Source organism: Ziziphus jujuba, chromosome 11 (genome assembly GCF_031755915.1).
Source record: "Ziziphus jujuba cultivar Dongzao chromosome 11, ASM3175591v1".
Taxonomy (NCBI): domain Eukaryota; kingdom Viridiplantae; phylum Streptophyta; class Magnoliopsida; order Rosales; family Rhamnaceae; genus Ziziphus; species Ziziphus jujuba.
The window spans coordinates 5,344,546-5,362,356 of NC_083389.1; the positions used below are offsets into that span (position 1 = coordinate 5,344,546).

Below are 17,811 nucleotides of genomic sequence, written 5' to 3' on the forward strand. Positions count from 1 at the left end.
TGGACGATGTGCAGAAAAGTTGGATCCTACAGAAATACGTTATGATAAGGATGTGAAATGCTTTCTTCAAGAAATGAGGAATGGAGAGATGAAAATTATGCGGCCTCCATTGTATGTTGAGGTGATTTCGAAAGTTGAACATGTATCTAGAAATGTTCATCAAATAGCCTTTGCTTCGGATAGTGGGAGTAATCTTCATTCTATTGCTTGTCCTCCAATTGGTGTTTGTCTACCACAAGTTTTCGGTACTAAACCTATTCAGCCTATATCTCAGAAAATTATGGTTCACGAAACTCAGTTTAGAGATCAAGTTGATGTTCGTGGGGCCTAAACATCATTTCACATCTACAAAGGAGTTGATGTTGAAGGTGACTATGCTGAATGGTTTCCTAACGATGAGGAGTATGAGCAGCTGCATAATATTGATCATTATGAGAATTACAATGTAGCAGGGGGTGATGTTGATCATAATGATGTAGATTTTGATCATGAGTTGCCTGACAATGATAATGATATGCAGCCTGAAATAAACAATGAAGGAGTTGATGATGTTAGGGTTCATCGTGCTACAAGTGACCACGTATCATCGAGCAACCGAAATGGTTCTATGGCCATATTTTCGTCAAAGTTCATTGGTTGTGAGAGCATAGTAGTTGGATAATTATTTCGCAACAAACGTGACTTACAGAATAAATTGAGTATCTATTGCATGCATGAAAATAAGGAGTTCAAGGTGACACGGTCAACTACATAACGGTATGAGTTTGTATGCTTGGAAAATACTTGTAAATGGTGACTACATGTAACCACATTTAAAAATGGAGAAATATTTGTTGTGTGAAATTTTGATAATGTACACAGTTGCTCGTTAGATATCGTGCATCGAGAACATAAGTAGGCCAGTAGCCGGATTATCAGGCAATGTATCAAATCTAAATATGAAGGGATTGCACGTGTTACAAATCCAAAGATGATTTTTTGCAGAAATATGGGGTGAATATAAGCTACAACAAAGCATGGAGAGGTAAAGAGTATACACTTAACAGTGTTAGGAGATCTCTAGAGGAGAATTTTGCTAAGTTGCCTACCTACTATTATGAGTTAGTGTCGAAAAATCCTGGGACTCTTATACGTATTAAAACAGACGATAATAACAATTTTGTATATTTCTTTATGACGATTGGAGCAAGCACTAAGGGATTTACATCCCACATAAGACCCATGTTAGCTGTTGATGCAACTACATTGAAAGGAAAATACAAAGGGTACATTTATATTGCATCGGGCATGGATGGCTATAAGCAAATATATCCTTTAGCTTTTGGCATTGGAGATGGAAAGAACGAGCAAGCATATACATGGTTTTTCCAAAACCTCAAGGATGCTATTGGAGATTTTCCGGATTTGGTATCTGTGAGTGATAGACACCCCGCTATTAAAAAGACATTACACAAATTTTTTCCAATGCATATCATGTTCTGTGCACGTAAGATATAAGCAGAAATATTAAAGCAGATGGACATGCGAATGATGAAACAATTATACAATATTTCATGCTCGCAGCTAATGCATATTTGGTTGAAGATTTTGAGTTTTATATGGGGCAAATTGAGGTAAAAAACAGTAGGACTGCCTAGTATATTCGATCATGTGACCCTACAAGATGGGCACGTTCTATTTCTCCATATAGAAGGTACACTATCATGACCACCAATATTGTAGAAAGCTTGAATGATATTTTACTATATGCTAGAGAGATGCCAATAGTAGCATTAATTGAGCACATATGGGATTTACTGCAAATGTGGTTTTATGAGCGACATACTGTAGATGCAAAAGTGATGAAGCATGTGATTGACCATATGGAAAAGCAACTCAAACTCCAAAATTTGGAGTCTATTGGACTACGTGTGAAGGCCGTTAATATGCATGAATTTCTTGTGGAAGGTGGGAGTTTGAGGGGTATAGTTAATCTCACATATGGGATTTACTACAAATGTAGTTTTATGAGCGACATACTGTAGATGCAAAAGTGATGAAGCATGTGATTGACCATATGGAAAAGCAACTCAAACTCCAAAATTTGGAGTCTATTGGACTACGTGTGAAGGTCGTTAATATGCATGAATTTCTTATGGGAGTTTGAGGGGTATAGTTAATCTCCAATAAAAAACATGCTCATGTAAAGTCTTCGATTTTGATAAATATCCTTGTGATCATTGTATTACCGCTTGCAGAGAACGCAAAATTGCTCCTTATGGCATGTGTTCTCATTACTACACCGCAAATGCATATCGTGCAGCGTATGCTGAGTCCATTTATTATTTGTTAGATGAAAAACAGTGGCATGCTACGAATGACGTGGTGCAACGGATACCATCCGAATGTGAAGATGTTATTGGACGTAGATGTAGCCGATGCGATGGTGTTGGACATTATAGGCAAAGATGTACGAATCCATTTTCTTATGCTTCGAATTAGGAAGTTTTAATTTAGTGTTATGGTTTAATATGTTTTGATAATTATTTCATATCTTGGATATTATATTTTCTACTCAATGGTGGAAGATTTATTAGCAATTTTTTTTTTTAGAATTTAATCCCAAATGAAAAGAGGTTTTTTGGAGTTGATTTGAAATCTTTAGTTTATATCTTATTTTATGAAATGCCCAAATAATTTTGATAGAAAAACAGATATATCATTTTTTCTTTTCTTTAAAATGGTTATTGATTTTAAACGTCAATACATTTTTTCTTAAATTCATCTTCGTCTTATATAATATTTGTCTCCACTCTCAATTTTTTACCCCACTATTAACTTAAATAATTTATTAGAAATTGATTTTTCAAGTGGAGGAAATTAGTTTCGATAGGAGTAAATATTATTCAACAATTTCCGCTTGGAGGAAATTTTTTCCAATAGGAGGAAAAATTTTCCAACAGGAGTAAAACAATTTCCGCTTGGAGGAAAACGATTTCTGCGTAGCGAAAAATTATCCAGAAGCTTCAATTGACCTCTATATGGGATTTCCGACTGGAGGAAAATATTTCCGCTTGGAGGAAAAATTTTCCGACAAACTAAAAAATTTACAGAAGCTGCAATTGAACTAGATGTAAGAGGTTTGTGCATAATGGAATTCTAATAAATAAACATGGTACATTTTTTATAAAGTAAATTAGTGATCCTTACATCAAAACACATCATTATCTTCGTTAAATGAATATTACAAGCCATTATTGTCTTTACATTTAAAAGACTAATATAATAAAAAAAAATGCATCTATAGACATGAAAAAAGTAAAGAAAATAAATTATTAGTTACCCAAAATCACAAGACAAATATAGGACAGTGCCTTTAAGACTTCTTTACACCCAAAATCCTCTATCTATCACCTCGAAACTAGGATAAAAAACCCATCATTATCATTATTAAATGAACATCAAAACTCATCATTATCTTTATATTCAAAAGGCTAATGGAAGAAAAAATATGCATGTATGAACATGATGAAGTAAAAAAAACAAAGCAGTAAAAACTCGCATTCCAATTTCCTTTTCTCTTTTTCAGCTTTTCATTTATTTTTCTCCAGTTGTTTGATTAGCAATTTTTCTTCCCTTTTTGCTTCCTTTTGAGCTCTATTAACATAAAAAGAATATTCAATGTAAGAAAATGAGAATAAAATTAAAAAAGAACAAAATCACCACAACCAAAAAAGTTACTACAAATACATACAAGTATGTACGATTCTTCTACAGCTAGCCATTAACCAACAAATGAATCTTTGACCCACATAATACTTTACCAAGCTTTTCTGATGCCTTCATGAGGTCATATTTGTAATTTTGATCACCCTCCAACTTTTGTAATGCCATTATCATTTTTAAAACAAACTACAAACATTAGTGATCTAGTTTAGAAATAAAAACCAAATGAACTATTAGAGATAAAAGCACATAATTGAAAAAAGTACACAATAAATCTTGTTCATTGTAATCACGGCACAACATTGAATAGAAACATTAAGACAAAAGACATGATTGCCAAAACAAGACATAGAACTGATTTATTTGATAAATAGATACAATGAAAAAACCATGCAAAATAACTTTATATTTTTAGCAAATTTTCATTTAGGCAGTAGTTTAGACGAGAGAAATGAGCAACAATTGACAAAAGATAAACTATAGCCGGTATGCTTTATGGGGAATTGACAACTATTTTTACTATTTCCAATTAGAGCATATGTTGGTTAGACAATGCCACCTATTTTTTACGGCTAATTATCTCATGATATAAAAAGTATAATAGACAACAAGAACCATCTATATAGCATAGGAAGTAAACTTACTAGAAACAGCTGTAATCCTCCCATGGATTTTTTTTTGACAAGTGTGCCTATACTATTCAATATTTCACGTGCAAATTCTAGCATCAGCTCTGGTTGATCAACCTAACAAAAACACTTTTTACAAGCATAGAATTTGATATGCTTTTCTATCTCTCTATTATGTAACTTTATTCTTTTATTTTATTTCTGTAAAATTTTAATACACTAATTTAATAAAATATATGATTCCAAATTATAAATATCTCAACATACAGTCATTATTTAATAGAACCAAATTAAGCAAAATGGACGAATCTCCAGTCAGTCTAAATCCATCTATTTTATTCATATGCTTCTAAATGCATTTCCCTTTTTTTTTTTACTATCACCATTTATCAACTTTACATCCAAAGTGTATAGAATATAGCTGAAGAAAATCATAATCCCTAAGCTTGAAGAGAAACACATTCCCAAATCACAAACAATCATCAATCTAATCTGACTTTAATCACAGAAAATCACAACCCAAATCACCAATGTTAGTAGCTAATAACAAATTGAATCAAATTAAGCAACATGGCTCAACCCATAGTGAAGTTATATTATTATTATTTTTTTATTCATATGCTTCAAAATGTATTCCTCTGTTTTTTTTTTCCTAATCACCATTTACCAATTTTACAACCAAAAAGTGTACAAAATATTGCTAAAGAAAATTATAATCCCCAAGCGTGAAGAAAAAATACATCCTCAAAATCAATTAAACAATCTTCAATCCAATCAAACTTTAATCGTTGAAATTCAAAACCCCCAAAATAACAAATAAATATTAGCAGCAAGATAACAAATTGCATCACAAATAGAATCATTATATGTGAAATTCGTACAAATAGGAGGAATAAAAAAGAAATTGACTGTTAAGAGATTATAGTAGAGATTGAAGTTAGAAAAAGCTTTTATGGGTCATAAACAATATTTGAATATTAGTTGGAAAAGAGAGATTCATCAATTTCAATCTTCACAACTTCATCGTATTCATACTTATCTTTTCTAGGTGGAGATGGAGGAATGATAGCCTTGGTGGTCCTCTACCTTTCTTCTTGTTCCTTGGCCTCGCCTAAATTTAATCTCTCAACAAAAAGAATAATAAATTTAATTGGTAGCCTTGATGGCGAACGGGATGGTGTATTTCAAAAGGGAAAGTGAAAGGGAAAGCCTTAGCTGCGTTTTGATATGGAAAGAGAAAGTAGACAAAAAAACCAAAAACAAGAAAAGAAAAGAAGCTCTATCAAAAACACCAGCGAACAGAATGGTGTTTTTTGGAAAGGAAAGTAAAAGGGAAAGCCCTAGCTGCATTTCAAAAGAGAAAGGGAAAGTAGAGAAAAAAAAAATGAAAAACAAGAAAAGAAAAAAAGTTGCATTTTGATAGAGGAAAAAACAAAAAAAATAAGAAAAGAAAAAAACATAATGAAGGGTATTTGGTCTGAATATATTAAAAATTGGCTAGTTTTTAAAACAAATAAAAAATTTTGCTATTTTTTAATTTTTAAAACAATTAAAACCCTATAAAATAGATTGAATATGGGCTACAAAGCAATATGCTACGTAGATTCTTTATAAAAATTAATATTTCTGTTCTAATAATATAGGAGCTTCCAACATCTTACGCGCACATTGCAGAAAGTTCTACAATACACAATATATTTTCCTCTGCAATGCAACTCTTATTTGGTTGCATGATTTTGGAGGTAGCTCAAAACATGGTTTCTAAATATAATTTCTACAAGACTATGAGGATAAAAGGAAAAAGAAACAAAGCTACAATTGCAATTCAGGGTCCCACTAAATGTTAAAAATGCCTATGAAAGGCATTAGAACTGACCCAATCCACAGCTTCCCATCTTTCTCTTCCACTTCACTTATAAACTTCATGCTTTTTCCCTCACAGTCTTCTAAAACTTCTAAAATTTCTCCATTCTCGCTCAATTTGATAGCACTTGCATGAGCCTTTCCTCCTACTAAGAGGGAATGCAATCGCTTGAAGCTAAGAGGAAGCTTCAGCAATGAATTTCCAGCCCAAGTGTTAGATACAACCCATTTTGAAAGAAGTCCCCTTTTGGCATGTAATGCAACCCAAAACTCCCCTTTGGAGTTCCTCCTTATGTTGTCAGGGAATCCCGGAAGCTCGGCAAAAATGTCGACTTTTCCAGCATTTGGACCATGAAGCCAGAGTCTATGGATCCTGCAAGTTGTTGTTTCAGCGACTAGCACAAAGGACCGGTCTTTGCTCAATGCAACACCATTGGCAAAGGCAAGGCCTCTCAGTAAGACTGTCACTTGTTTGCTTGATATATCGAATTTCAGTAATCTTCCTGTCTTGTCTCCACTCAAGATGGATGACATGAATTGCCTGCAATCACACATCAGAGAAGGACAATCTTTCAGAACTTGAATTATTAGTTCTCTTCAAGCATTTTCTCTTTTTGATGACTGTGAATTATATTAATAACGAACAACAAGGAGAAAGCAAAGCAAAGCATTTATAAAGCTGCCAACAAGAGCTACAACACTAAACTGAACTGAAATATTATTAATGATCATTTGAAATTTTGAAAAGAAACGAGCTTACTTTAGTACGGAATAACAGTATATTAGTTGTTAAATGCACTGTGTTTAACAAAACTAATTTGTTATGTCTAAGTGCGAAAAACTTGTTGGCATGTCCTACCATTCATTTGAGTTTCCACCTCAACATATTTTCTACTAAAAAAGAAGACAAGCAAAAGTTTGAGTCACTTAAAGGGAATATTGATGGCAATCAAATTTACCTTCTTTGGAAGTTTGTACTAGAATCTGAGAAGTAAATCACATCCTCTTGCTCATCAATGTCCATATCATTGGTAAAGCGAAGAGGGTGACCTTCGACTTCACTGACCACTTGAGTTGCCAAACCTCCATCAGGGCCTACTACTTGAAGCCCTAAATAGGCATCAGCAATGTAGAGTTCTCCAGTTTTCTTATGAAAGCGTAGCCCTAAAGGCCTCCCACATACATGCTCCAATTCTGGAGCAAAAGGGCGATCACACTCCTTCCTTCAAAATTGTATAGTTTTATCAAGCAAGAAACTAGCTAGTAGAATATAACCAAATAAAATTCTTGCTGTGGAAAAATAAAGCTATTAGCAATTCAATCAATAGTGGTGTGGTGCTATAAATATTAATGGGAATCTCTGCCCTGCCCTGCCCTGCAACTTTTGGAAATTTTTGTCCCAACAGAACAATGATAGTAAAATTAAATCCATCTCATTTACCAACAAAATTTTAAAAAGAATATAGTGTAGTGCTCCAAAATTCATTCTTAATATCTTATTATTATAAATCATGTATAAATTAACCTAGACCACCACCAAATTGATGCGGAGAAAGAAACCAAAAAAATTTTAAAAAAATAAATAAATGTTGTTGTTACCTCTGAGAAGCGGTTGAAGCAAAATCAGTCCAACCACCACCATTTCCCTGCCACTTGAGAATCCGACCATCGGCGACCCCAGTATACGGTCCATCTCCATTCGGGTCGAAAACGATGCTCTCGGGTCCGACCGCCCCACCTACTCTGATAATCTCAGCTCTGTTGAGGTGGTCACGTGAGCCTGGTATGGCCGGCGGCGCATAGATATTGAAGCTCTCTGGATAAGGATAGGTAGCCAACAATATCGCCGCCACTGCCGCCGTGAACAGCAGCTTCGAGTTCATTTTTATGGCCGTTTGATTGATTGATTGATTTCTTTGGAAGCTGAAGCTAACTCTGAAGCTGTACGCGGTCTGTGGGAGAGTTGGACCAGACCTTGTGTTACACGTGCTGTATCTGCCAAAACCGTTGGACTTGGAATGCAAATATATAAACCCAATAATAAAAAATAAATAAATTTAAAAACTTTATTTGGGGGTTTTGTGAGGCCCTGATAAATAACCCAAGTGAGCCCATTTTTCTCATAAGCTTAGCCCATATTTTTTTGAATCTTAGGCTTTGGCCCATAAAGTTCAGTAATTATCAAGGTCGGCCCTCAAGGTTGGACCAGGATGGGCAGTATAGTGTTCAGTCATATTTCTTTATTTTTAATTTTATACATTAGAAATTATATACTAAACAGTTCTGTTAATAATAATTAAAACACCCTTACCGATGGTGGCCAAGGTAATAACAGATAATAGGATCCTCCAATTCTAGTAAGGAGAACATATTCTAAGTTTTATGTATATAATTTAATATTTTACGAATTAATAATTATTATTAATATTCCATGATACAATACCTGATACATATAAATTACTTTTTAAATTTATGCATAACTAAGTTTAACAAACTCGTTATATATATATATATATATATGCACACACAGACAGACACAATCATGGCAAACAATAACACGAGGCATCCACTAAACTCTAAAGCAAAACAATGTGGATCAACCTATATTGACTTATGAGTTTCGACTTTTTTCTGGTCCTGGAGACTTGTGGCTGGGGGTCTGTATTTGGGTTCAAAAAGTGCGATAAAATGGTCTAAGACCATCAAATTCTTGACTCATTTTCACACTTGCTTTTCTTTTTTCGTTCTTTTTTTTTTTTTTGATTTTTTATTATTATTATTATTTTTTTTTATGTAGAGTGATAAATAGTATACAAAACACAAAATATTACCATGATTTAGACAAAAAGAAGAATAAAAAAAAAAAGGAGAAAATTTTCTAACAAACTATGATAGAAAGATAATTCAAACCAACATGCATTTGAGGGGGAGCTTTATTGGATTGGGATAGATCCCATTAAAAAGTTAATATTTTGAGTTGTATTTTTAGGAATCGGAGCAAATGAGACTTTCTTATCAATACTTCAATTAATCATTATCTATATTGCCAATCAAGGAAGCAACACCAGACTTAACACCTTTCAAACCTACTATTTTGGGTTGCAATATTAAGAAAACCATCTACCTTTCTTTTCAAAAGGCATCTTTAAAGTTTGATTATTCTCTTTCCTTTTCTCTATATAGATATGCGATTTATGTGGTAGTAATTAAGCAACTAATACATCACTCCTGCAATGAGGATGACAAATGGGCCTCAAATCATGTACAAACTAACATGTTAATATATATATATATATATATAACCTATTGAATAATAATGACTAAACATATTTTGTAGAGGACAGAGTTAAATTGTAACGTAATTAATCATAAGATGGGTTTGTGTATTGTTTAGACATTGTTATGTAATGCTCCCACGGAAAAATCATGAAATCTCCTACGCCGGTAACACATAGAAATCAAAACAAACTTTATTTTATTAGTTTCTTGATTTTTACTTGATTAATAGGGTGCCCGCAGCCTTATTCCTTGTAGCCCACACTCAAATTTCGACTAAAACTTCTCATGGCCGAAGGAGCTCAGCTTATGGGTTACAAAGCTTAAGCTCACAACAGCTTCCTCTCTCTTTTCTTTTTTTTCATTTTTTTTTAATTGAAAAAAAAAAAATGGGGAGTAGCATAAAGCTTTCAAGCAGTGATGAAGATAAGTGATGAAACTTGTTCACATATCCCTATTAGATGAAGCAGAGATTGGTCTTTCTTCAGTACTTCGCCGTTTAGTAACGCCTAAAAACCTTTCAAAATAAATAAATAAATGGATAAAGTGACATCTAATAAATTTACTTCTATCAAATTCAAGTTTCATCAAAACCATCTAAATAGACAATGTATCTTGATTTAATAAAGTGTAGCAGTCGTCTAATAATTTGTTTATATCTCTACTTCCAAAGTTGTTTTTGTTTCTTTGTAGCTAAATTAAAAAGTTTTAGTACATTTTTTTTTTAAAAAGTCATTTACGTTGATTATTGATTTGGTGATTCATGATTTCATATATATGATTCTAAAGCAAGAAAGGATTTAGGGACCTGTCACATGACCCATTAGGATCCTTTAAGGCCATATTCACTTCCACTAAAATGGCTTTGCACCTCACCATATTCTAAAGAATCTCTCAGTTTCATTTTGGTTCCAATACTCCTATTCATTTTAATCTTCTGTTTAATATTCCACAAAACCCATTAAAGTATCATATAAAATGCTAAATTACATACAAAATGCACAAAATTACCAATCGAAAAAACATACAAAATGCACAAGATATTATTTTGTATGCACTACAAACTTCCTAACTAACATGTAACTCTAGGCTGGCAATGGCAGCAACACTTTTGTTTTCAAAGAATAAAAAATAAAATGAAAATTTGTTCAGCTTTTTACTCGTGAATTATTCAAAACTATTAATGGGTTCATTCAGTCATTAATATTCATCTGTACATTAAGTCTTTGAGGCTGTGAAAATTAAAATTAAATATTTATCATGGGGATTTTATCCAAAATGTAACGAGGAAATTTATCAGAAAATAAATTAGCCTCAGAAAAGTTTGCCTGTATTCCATTGAAATTGTATTAAATCTTTGCATTTTGTTGTTGGAAATTACAGGTGGCCGCAAGCAAGGAAATGAACCCCACAAAAGGCTTCTTTATTTATTTATTTATTTATTTTCAAAATTAAAAAAATAAAAAGGATTAATTTTAGTTTTTTAAATTTTGCATTTGTTTCTTTATAAAAGCAGGGCCTGACCCACAAAACCCGGCAGGAATCATTGATATTGAAAACTTCCAACATATGAAGGATCCTTGTTTTGAATAGCAAATCTATTTTTTTCGTTTTATTTTTATTGGAAGCACAGAGAGAGACTGAGGGGACCAGCTTCTCCATCATCCCACCCGGCCCATTAAAATCACACATTACGCCACCACATTTTGTCACTGTAATTGAATTGATTGGTATTTGTTCTTGGACTTATTTTATTTTATTTTATTTTTTTCACAAACTCTCTCTCTCTCTCTCTCTCTATATTTTTTGGGTGAATACTCTCTCTATAATATTATTATTACTCGGATCATACCTCCCAAATCTCAAAATGGGTCTCTATGTATATGACCACTTCGCATCTGGGTCTGCTATGTTTTCACATCTCCAAAGAATATTTGACCCTCCTTTTACAAACAACACATATATTCCTTTAGATTCACCTTTAAGTAACATATATTCACAAATCATATAATAGTTTGGTCAAAAAAGTGTTTTTTTTTTTTTTTTTGGTAGAATTTGGTTACTGTTTTTATTGGAGAAGCACTAAGCGCAAAAATATTTATAATTGAATTCTTATTAATATATCTAAACAACCTATTAATAACATAAATGCTCGTAAGATAATTTCAAAAATTAATGCTTTTGAAAATATTACATAGAAAAGAGACAAGAATATATGCATGATTAATAAACTGTCAATCAGCAAATACATACAGTCAAATTCTGTTCTTCTTTCTAATTTCTATGGTGGCATGGTGGTAGCTAGACTTTCCAAGTGCCTTTTCTTTTTCATCTTTTCATTTTTCTTTGTTTTATCATTTGGTTTCTCTTTCTTCTACTTTCTTAGTTCGAATATTTTAGATGACCATCTACGATCCCAAAACTGCTACTTTTCTTTACCAACAAAAGGCAAGCAGTGGTTTTTAACAATTTTTTCCGACACCTAAAAAAGGGATTAGTGGGGTTTATCTTAGAGTTTCTTTTTGCACTGTCTTCAAAATTACAAGTAGTTTGGGTTTAGGTTGTTAAAAATTTATATAATTCATCCTTGATTATATATGCCTTTTTACTTGAATTGCATATTCTCAAAAAAGATCTCTAACCCACAAAGCATCTCTTGGAATTGCTGCCTCTCTGGCCCTGTTCAAGTGCACTGGATCTGTTCACATAATGCCATGTATAAAAGACATAAATAAATACACGTTTTTTGTATGCTAAGCAAATGTATACACAATTTTATTTTAAGTTTTGATAGTAATTAAGCAAGCTAAACTAACAGATGAATACAATTTGAAGTATATATTATGCAAAAAATTATATTTTTAAAAATTAGTAGCTCCTATGAAAAGAACATGATTAGGGTTAGGTGTGACTTTTGCAAAGTACCTGCATTATGAAAGATATTTAACTTTTTTAAGTATATATTAAGGTTCAGTTCGTTACCCCAAGTCCCCAATATAATTGTTCTCAACAACCTATAATATATAATTAAATAAAGTCAAATCATAAAATTTAGCATTGAAGGTTGCAACAAATAGCAAATAAGGTGTACATAAATATATATATATATATTACCGATATTGATTGAGGAAAGGTCCATCGTATCTCCTTCATGAGTTAAAGAAGATCTAATTAGATCTATTTTATCATTTCATGGAGGGTTGACCTACCCATGATTTATTCTGGTTCATAAAATGATTTCTATATATTTTCTTCGGTAGGTTGGAATTTATGAATTTCCCAGTCAATTTATTCATCCAATTAGCTAATTAGCATAAGTAACCTTGGTCTCCAATAAATTTTATTTCCAATTATTTGGAAAAGCCCTAAATTTTAACAGATGATATATAGTAATCTGGTACAATTTTTTTTGCCCCCCGTATTTCCCTTATGTTTTATTATATTCTTTGCCCTTGGCCATTTTTTGATTCAGCTTCTAGCTGGCCCACCCAAATTCTTTCAACCATATACACGTTGTAGAATTAATGGAAAGGGTGGATTCGTGCTTATCAAAGGTATCCCTTTATGTTTCCCCAAAAAAAAAAAAAAAAAAAAAAAGGGTATCCCTTTATGTATATATTAAACCAATTTTGACTTCAGTAGTTATTTTAAGAAAAAGTGTTTATCTTGAAAATTCAGGTTTCGAAATGTAATTTCTGACATAATTTTGCATCATACAAATCTAAATGCATATTCTCGTTTTTCATTTTCATCGCATTTTCGAAACCAATTCTTATAATTCCTCTCAATTAAATATCCTAGATAATTTCTTAAAACTTTAAACTCCAAACCATGTTTTGTGAAAAAAATTCAAAATCTAACAACCAATTCATGCTATATAAGTTGTGCATGACCAGAAGCAATCGGTGGGTAAACTTATCAAAACCATGAATCAATTTGTTATATAAGCAAGTATCTAACTAGTTTTGAATGCCATAAGGTTTTGAATATTGAAAGTCCTACTATTAGCTTAATTCCTTAATTTGTGCTTTTGCTTGTAAAATAATAATTCAAAAACAAATAAATGTATGTATATATGTATAAATATATATTGCTTTCCAACTTTGGCAAATGGGTTTAGGGTTAATTTTATAATAAGAATATTCTTATCTTACTTTTGGTGAGCATGATTTGTCCATGATATACACCTAAGACCTAATTTTTATGAGTAATGCAATAAAGAATTTGATCCAATCTTTGAAACTATTTGTATATATATATTCTCAAAGATCTCAAAGTACACCCGTATCTCTAAAAACTAAAACCCTCGGTTGTGGGTTCACTGTATGTGGTGCTAAACTCTCTTTATTTTATGCTTCCATTTTAATTCATGATATGATTGGTTGCACCTGCTCTCTGCTCATTAAACTTTTTAATTATCAGGTTAATTAATCTAACCCTTTCTTAATTAATTTCTTTATTTCTTCATTACTATTTTATTCCCTATTCTGTTCCCTTCATGTTATCATGTGGTCACACATATATAAATAATATATAATTCATTTTAAGCAAAAAGCCGAAAAAAGTCTTTTTTAAAATTCCAGGTACCAAATAATTAATTTAATGGATTAACTCAATTAATCTCTTTGTCACCATTACTTTCTGTATACACACGATGACAATGAAATTGCAAGCACGAGTTGCGTTCCAAATTTATTAAGAAAATGTAATGTATGGAAAAAGGCGTCTTTGTTTGAGAAATTATATATCTATATTATCAATAAATGGGGGTTTGGTGCTATTAGCAAATTTTTTTGTCGGTTATGTATTCCAATTTGATCAATGAATTAATGGTCTAAGGACCACCAAACCTATAGCAATAGTCACATTAATTTATTTTTTTTAGCATGTCCATTTTGTGATTTTGGTTGACATTGACCAAAAAATTGATATTTCCATCGGTACATGCTAGTCAAATGCTAATTAAATTACAACTTTTTTTTTTTTGATAAGTGTAATTAAATTACCACTTCTTGCTTCTTTCGTATGCCAAATTAAATTCATAGATTTTATTGGTCAAATGATTTACGTACCAAAAGATCCATTGAATTTCCATCAATATATGACACATTTTGTGAACAAAAGCTGTAATTGAAGTTTGGTAAATGACTTTTCATTCGATACTTATTATAGCTAAGTTTATGTTGTTTAAACTTTTATCTCGCAATAATTAATTTAAGTACTTTTTTTTTTTTTTTAAGTAATTGAACTTTCTGGTGGATGACTTTGGATGCTTCTTATGATTCCGTCTATGATTTAAAAATATAAACGATAAAAGATAATCAATTAAGTACCATCTTTTATTATGTTATAACTAATTTGAGTATACACATGCATGCACAAGCAATATATACACAAAATTTAATTTTCAGCAAAAGAGTGAGAAATTTAAACTCAGGATCATAATTTGAAAATTCAAATGGTTATGTCTTCATTAATTTTTGGCTTGATTTTAGTCCATCTTATATATTCTAATCAACCAAATAATAGTAAAAGCTGATTCGGTAAGTAGGAGGAGTTTCCCTACTGAAGAGTTTCAGCTAGTAAATATAAAATGTGGAACCAATATCATTTAAAAATAAGGTAATGGTTTTTGTAGTAATAATTGATCATAATGAGTGCCCACTTACCTACGTGATGTGGTACCCAAATTGAACTTTTTAAGCAACTTTATTTAGATATGGAAATGAGGAGAGGAGGGGGTGGTTTGGGGGGACCATGAAAGCATGAGCTAGAAAGCTTTAGACAGGGAAGAAGAGAAGGGACCATAAAATAAAACATATGAATATATTTGTATCCCCCATATTCACACATATATAATCTAGTATATTTATGCCATGCAAAAAAAGCCAATGCTAATCAGTATTCACGCTGTCAATCTCTACTTGACAAGCCATGTGGTGAGTGAAATTTAGAAAGATGTTTCTCTTCCTCTCTCTCCCTTTAAAACTTTGTTCTTTCTGTGCAATATAACCTCTTCAAACCTACTTATCATTTCCCTTCTTTACCCCAAAACAACCGAAAAAAAAAAAAAAATCCAATTGTCTAATAATTTGATATATATTGATCCAACAACCCAAAAAAAGGCATTTTTTCCCCTTTCTTTTTTTTTTTTTTGGCTGAAAATTTTCCCCCTTTATTTACAAAAAAGGAGTACTATTAATTAGCTATTGTTATATGGATTTGCAAATTAATTTCATATCCTATAATTTTATGATCAAAAAAAATTTTAAAAAAGGGGGGAAAAAAAAAAAAAAAAGAGACAGGATCCCGAGATGGATATATTGGTGTTGGAGCAAAATATGTAGTTGTGGGGTCAAATGATGATGAAATATGAAAGGGGAACATGCAAGGTTTCCTATGCCTTGGACAACCACTCTCTACTCTCTATATCCAATCATAATCCCTTTGCTCTTTAAACTTTGAAACCCCCTCTTTGGCCTTCTCAGTCTTCTCTCTTTATAAATTACTTTCACTCCATTCATTCAAGCCTTCAGCTGTATCCATGTATATGGTATAGCTGTGGCCTCTTTTGTTCACCTCTGAGAGTGTTCCAAGGGGTCCTCTCTAATTATTTTTGTGCCCAATTTATGTCCATCTTCACAATTTGCACTCCTAATTGTGGACCAAAAAATATACATTGATTAAAAAGTGCATGCAAATGCCCCTTTCCTTGACTTCCCAGCTAAATTCATTTACATACACATCTTCTGTCCTCTTCCATCTCTATTTCTATTAGCCAAATTTCAATATTAATATTGGAACAATCATCTATAGTATAATGTTGTGAATACTTTTAATCAACTAAATTTCCATCTTACGGATATAGATAGACCCATGTGAATTCAAACTTAAAAATATATTATTTGATATTTTAATCCCAAATTTTCCATTAGAATAAAGGGAATTTGTGTCCAGGAAATTAATACAAATACTTCATCTTCTTTTTCTTTTTTTTTAGTATTTTAATTCAAATAATTCATGTATAACTAAAAGGCAGAAAAGGGGATGGACCTGAGGTCATTTAGGCAAGGAAAATCAATCAGATAATTATACTGCACACAGCAGAACCCAAGACAACTGGGTTCGTCGATACATGCATATATGGTGGACTTTACCCTACACGATCCAGACAGTACGATCCTACCCTAAAGATTTGTTTTCTGAAATAAAATCCAATCAATAAATAAGGTTGATTATAAAAGACATGGAACAAAAATTCCAATGGCAACCAGACTTGCAGTCCCATGATTAATGGTGGAGATGAGCAGCAGGGAATCAACAACATCTTCTTTTGGAAATGGGTATATTAGCAAACCAAAGGGCATCGCAAAACCAAGTTTATTTATTCATTTATTATATATATATATATATGATGTTTTGGAGTTTAGATTATGTGTGACAGGTTGTACAATAAATAAAAGCGTGTCGGGAATCTTTTGAAGCGAAAATAAAAACAACGGTTACCAAATTATATCTGTTATATGGTTGGCATTAGGCAATATGGTGTTGCACTTTAAGAACAGAACCTTCTTCTTTTTGTTTTTTGTTTTTCCTTTTTTTAGGAAGGGGTTCTTATTCTTTTTTTTTTTTTTTTCTCCTTATTAATTTTATATACAGAATTTATTTGTAAAGAATATTGAACAGCTAGCATATGAACATTTATAATTTTTTTTTACAACCCCATAAAAAAGCAAAAAAGAAAAATCAACCTGGGCTTGTTACCAAGTTTTTGCCTTTTTACACGTTTAGAAAATAAAGATAACTTTAGGGAATAACGTGCCAATTTTTCTTCTTTTTTTTTTTCTAAAAAAAAAAAGCAATGCTTTTTGGCATGTCATGCTATTATTAGGAGATTTTTGGGATTTTTTCTGAACGAAAAAGGAAAAGTAAAAGTAAAAACCAAATAAAAAAAAGAAGAAAAATTGTAATCATTCGTAAAAGATATCTTTTTGTAAGAAAAATAATGTGATGAATATATGATGTATATATGTGTACGTATGCATGTGTATGCACATGGAATTATTTTCCACATAATTTTTTTAAAATTTTTTCCATTTAATGTCTTCATACTTCTAAATAAAGCCAAAAATATTAGTGGTGCAAAAGCATGAAAAGAAAAACACTTCTTTCATAATGTACTACATATATATATATATATATATATATATACCTATATTAAATTAGGATAGGAAAGTGGATAAAAGAGTAGAAAGTCTACTATTAATAGTTCATTTGTATTTTAACCCACTTTGGTACAATTTAAATGCCAACCTAGTTAAAGAGGCCAACCTAACTC

General features: G+C 31.7%; 1 protein-coding gene across 1 annotated transcript; it reads right to left on the reverse strand.

Annotated features, from left to right (window-relative positions):
• Positions 1-5,899: 5,899 nt before the first annotated feature.
• LOC107408946 (protein STRICTOSIDINE SYNTHASE-LIKE 10) lies at positions 5,900-8,195 on the reverse strand. Its single transcript, XM_016016381.3, has 3 exons — positions 7,797-8,195; positions 7,157-7,420; positions 5,900-6,738 (listed from the first exon to the last, which is right to left on the reverse strand). The coding sequence occupies exons 1-3, from the start codon at positions 8,078-8,080 to the stop codon at positions 6,171-6,173; spliced, it is 1,116 nt and encodes a 371-aa protein (XP_015871867.1). The 5' UTR covers positions 8,081-8,195; the 3' UTR covers positions 5,900-6,170.
• Between the last annotated feature and the right edge of the window lie 9,616 nt (positions 8,196-17,811).

What these genes read in the sequence shown, in the direction of transcription:
- LOC107408946 (XM_016016381.3), bottom strand. Translation starts at nt 8,080, where the DNA reads ATGAACTCGAAGCTGCTGTTCACGGCGGCAGTGGCGGCGATATTGTTG. An exon ending in GCTTCAACCGCTTCTCAGAG is followed by an intron (nt 7,421 to 7,796) that starts GTAACAACAACA and finishes ACAATTTTGAAG; the next exon opens with GAAGGAGTGTGATCGCCCTT. An exon ending in AGTACAAACTTCCAAAGAAG is followed by an intron (nt 6,739 to 7,156) that starts GTAAATTTGATT and finishes GTGTGATTGCAG; the next exon opens with GCAATTCATGTCATCCATCT.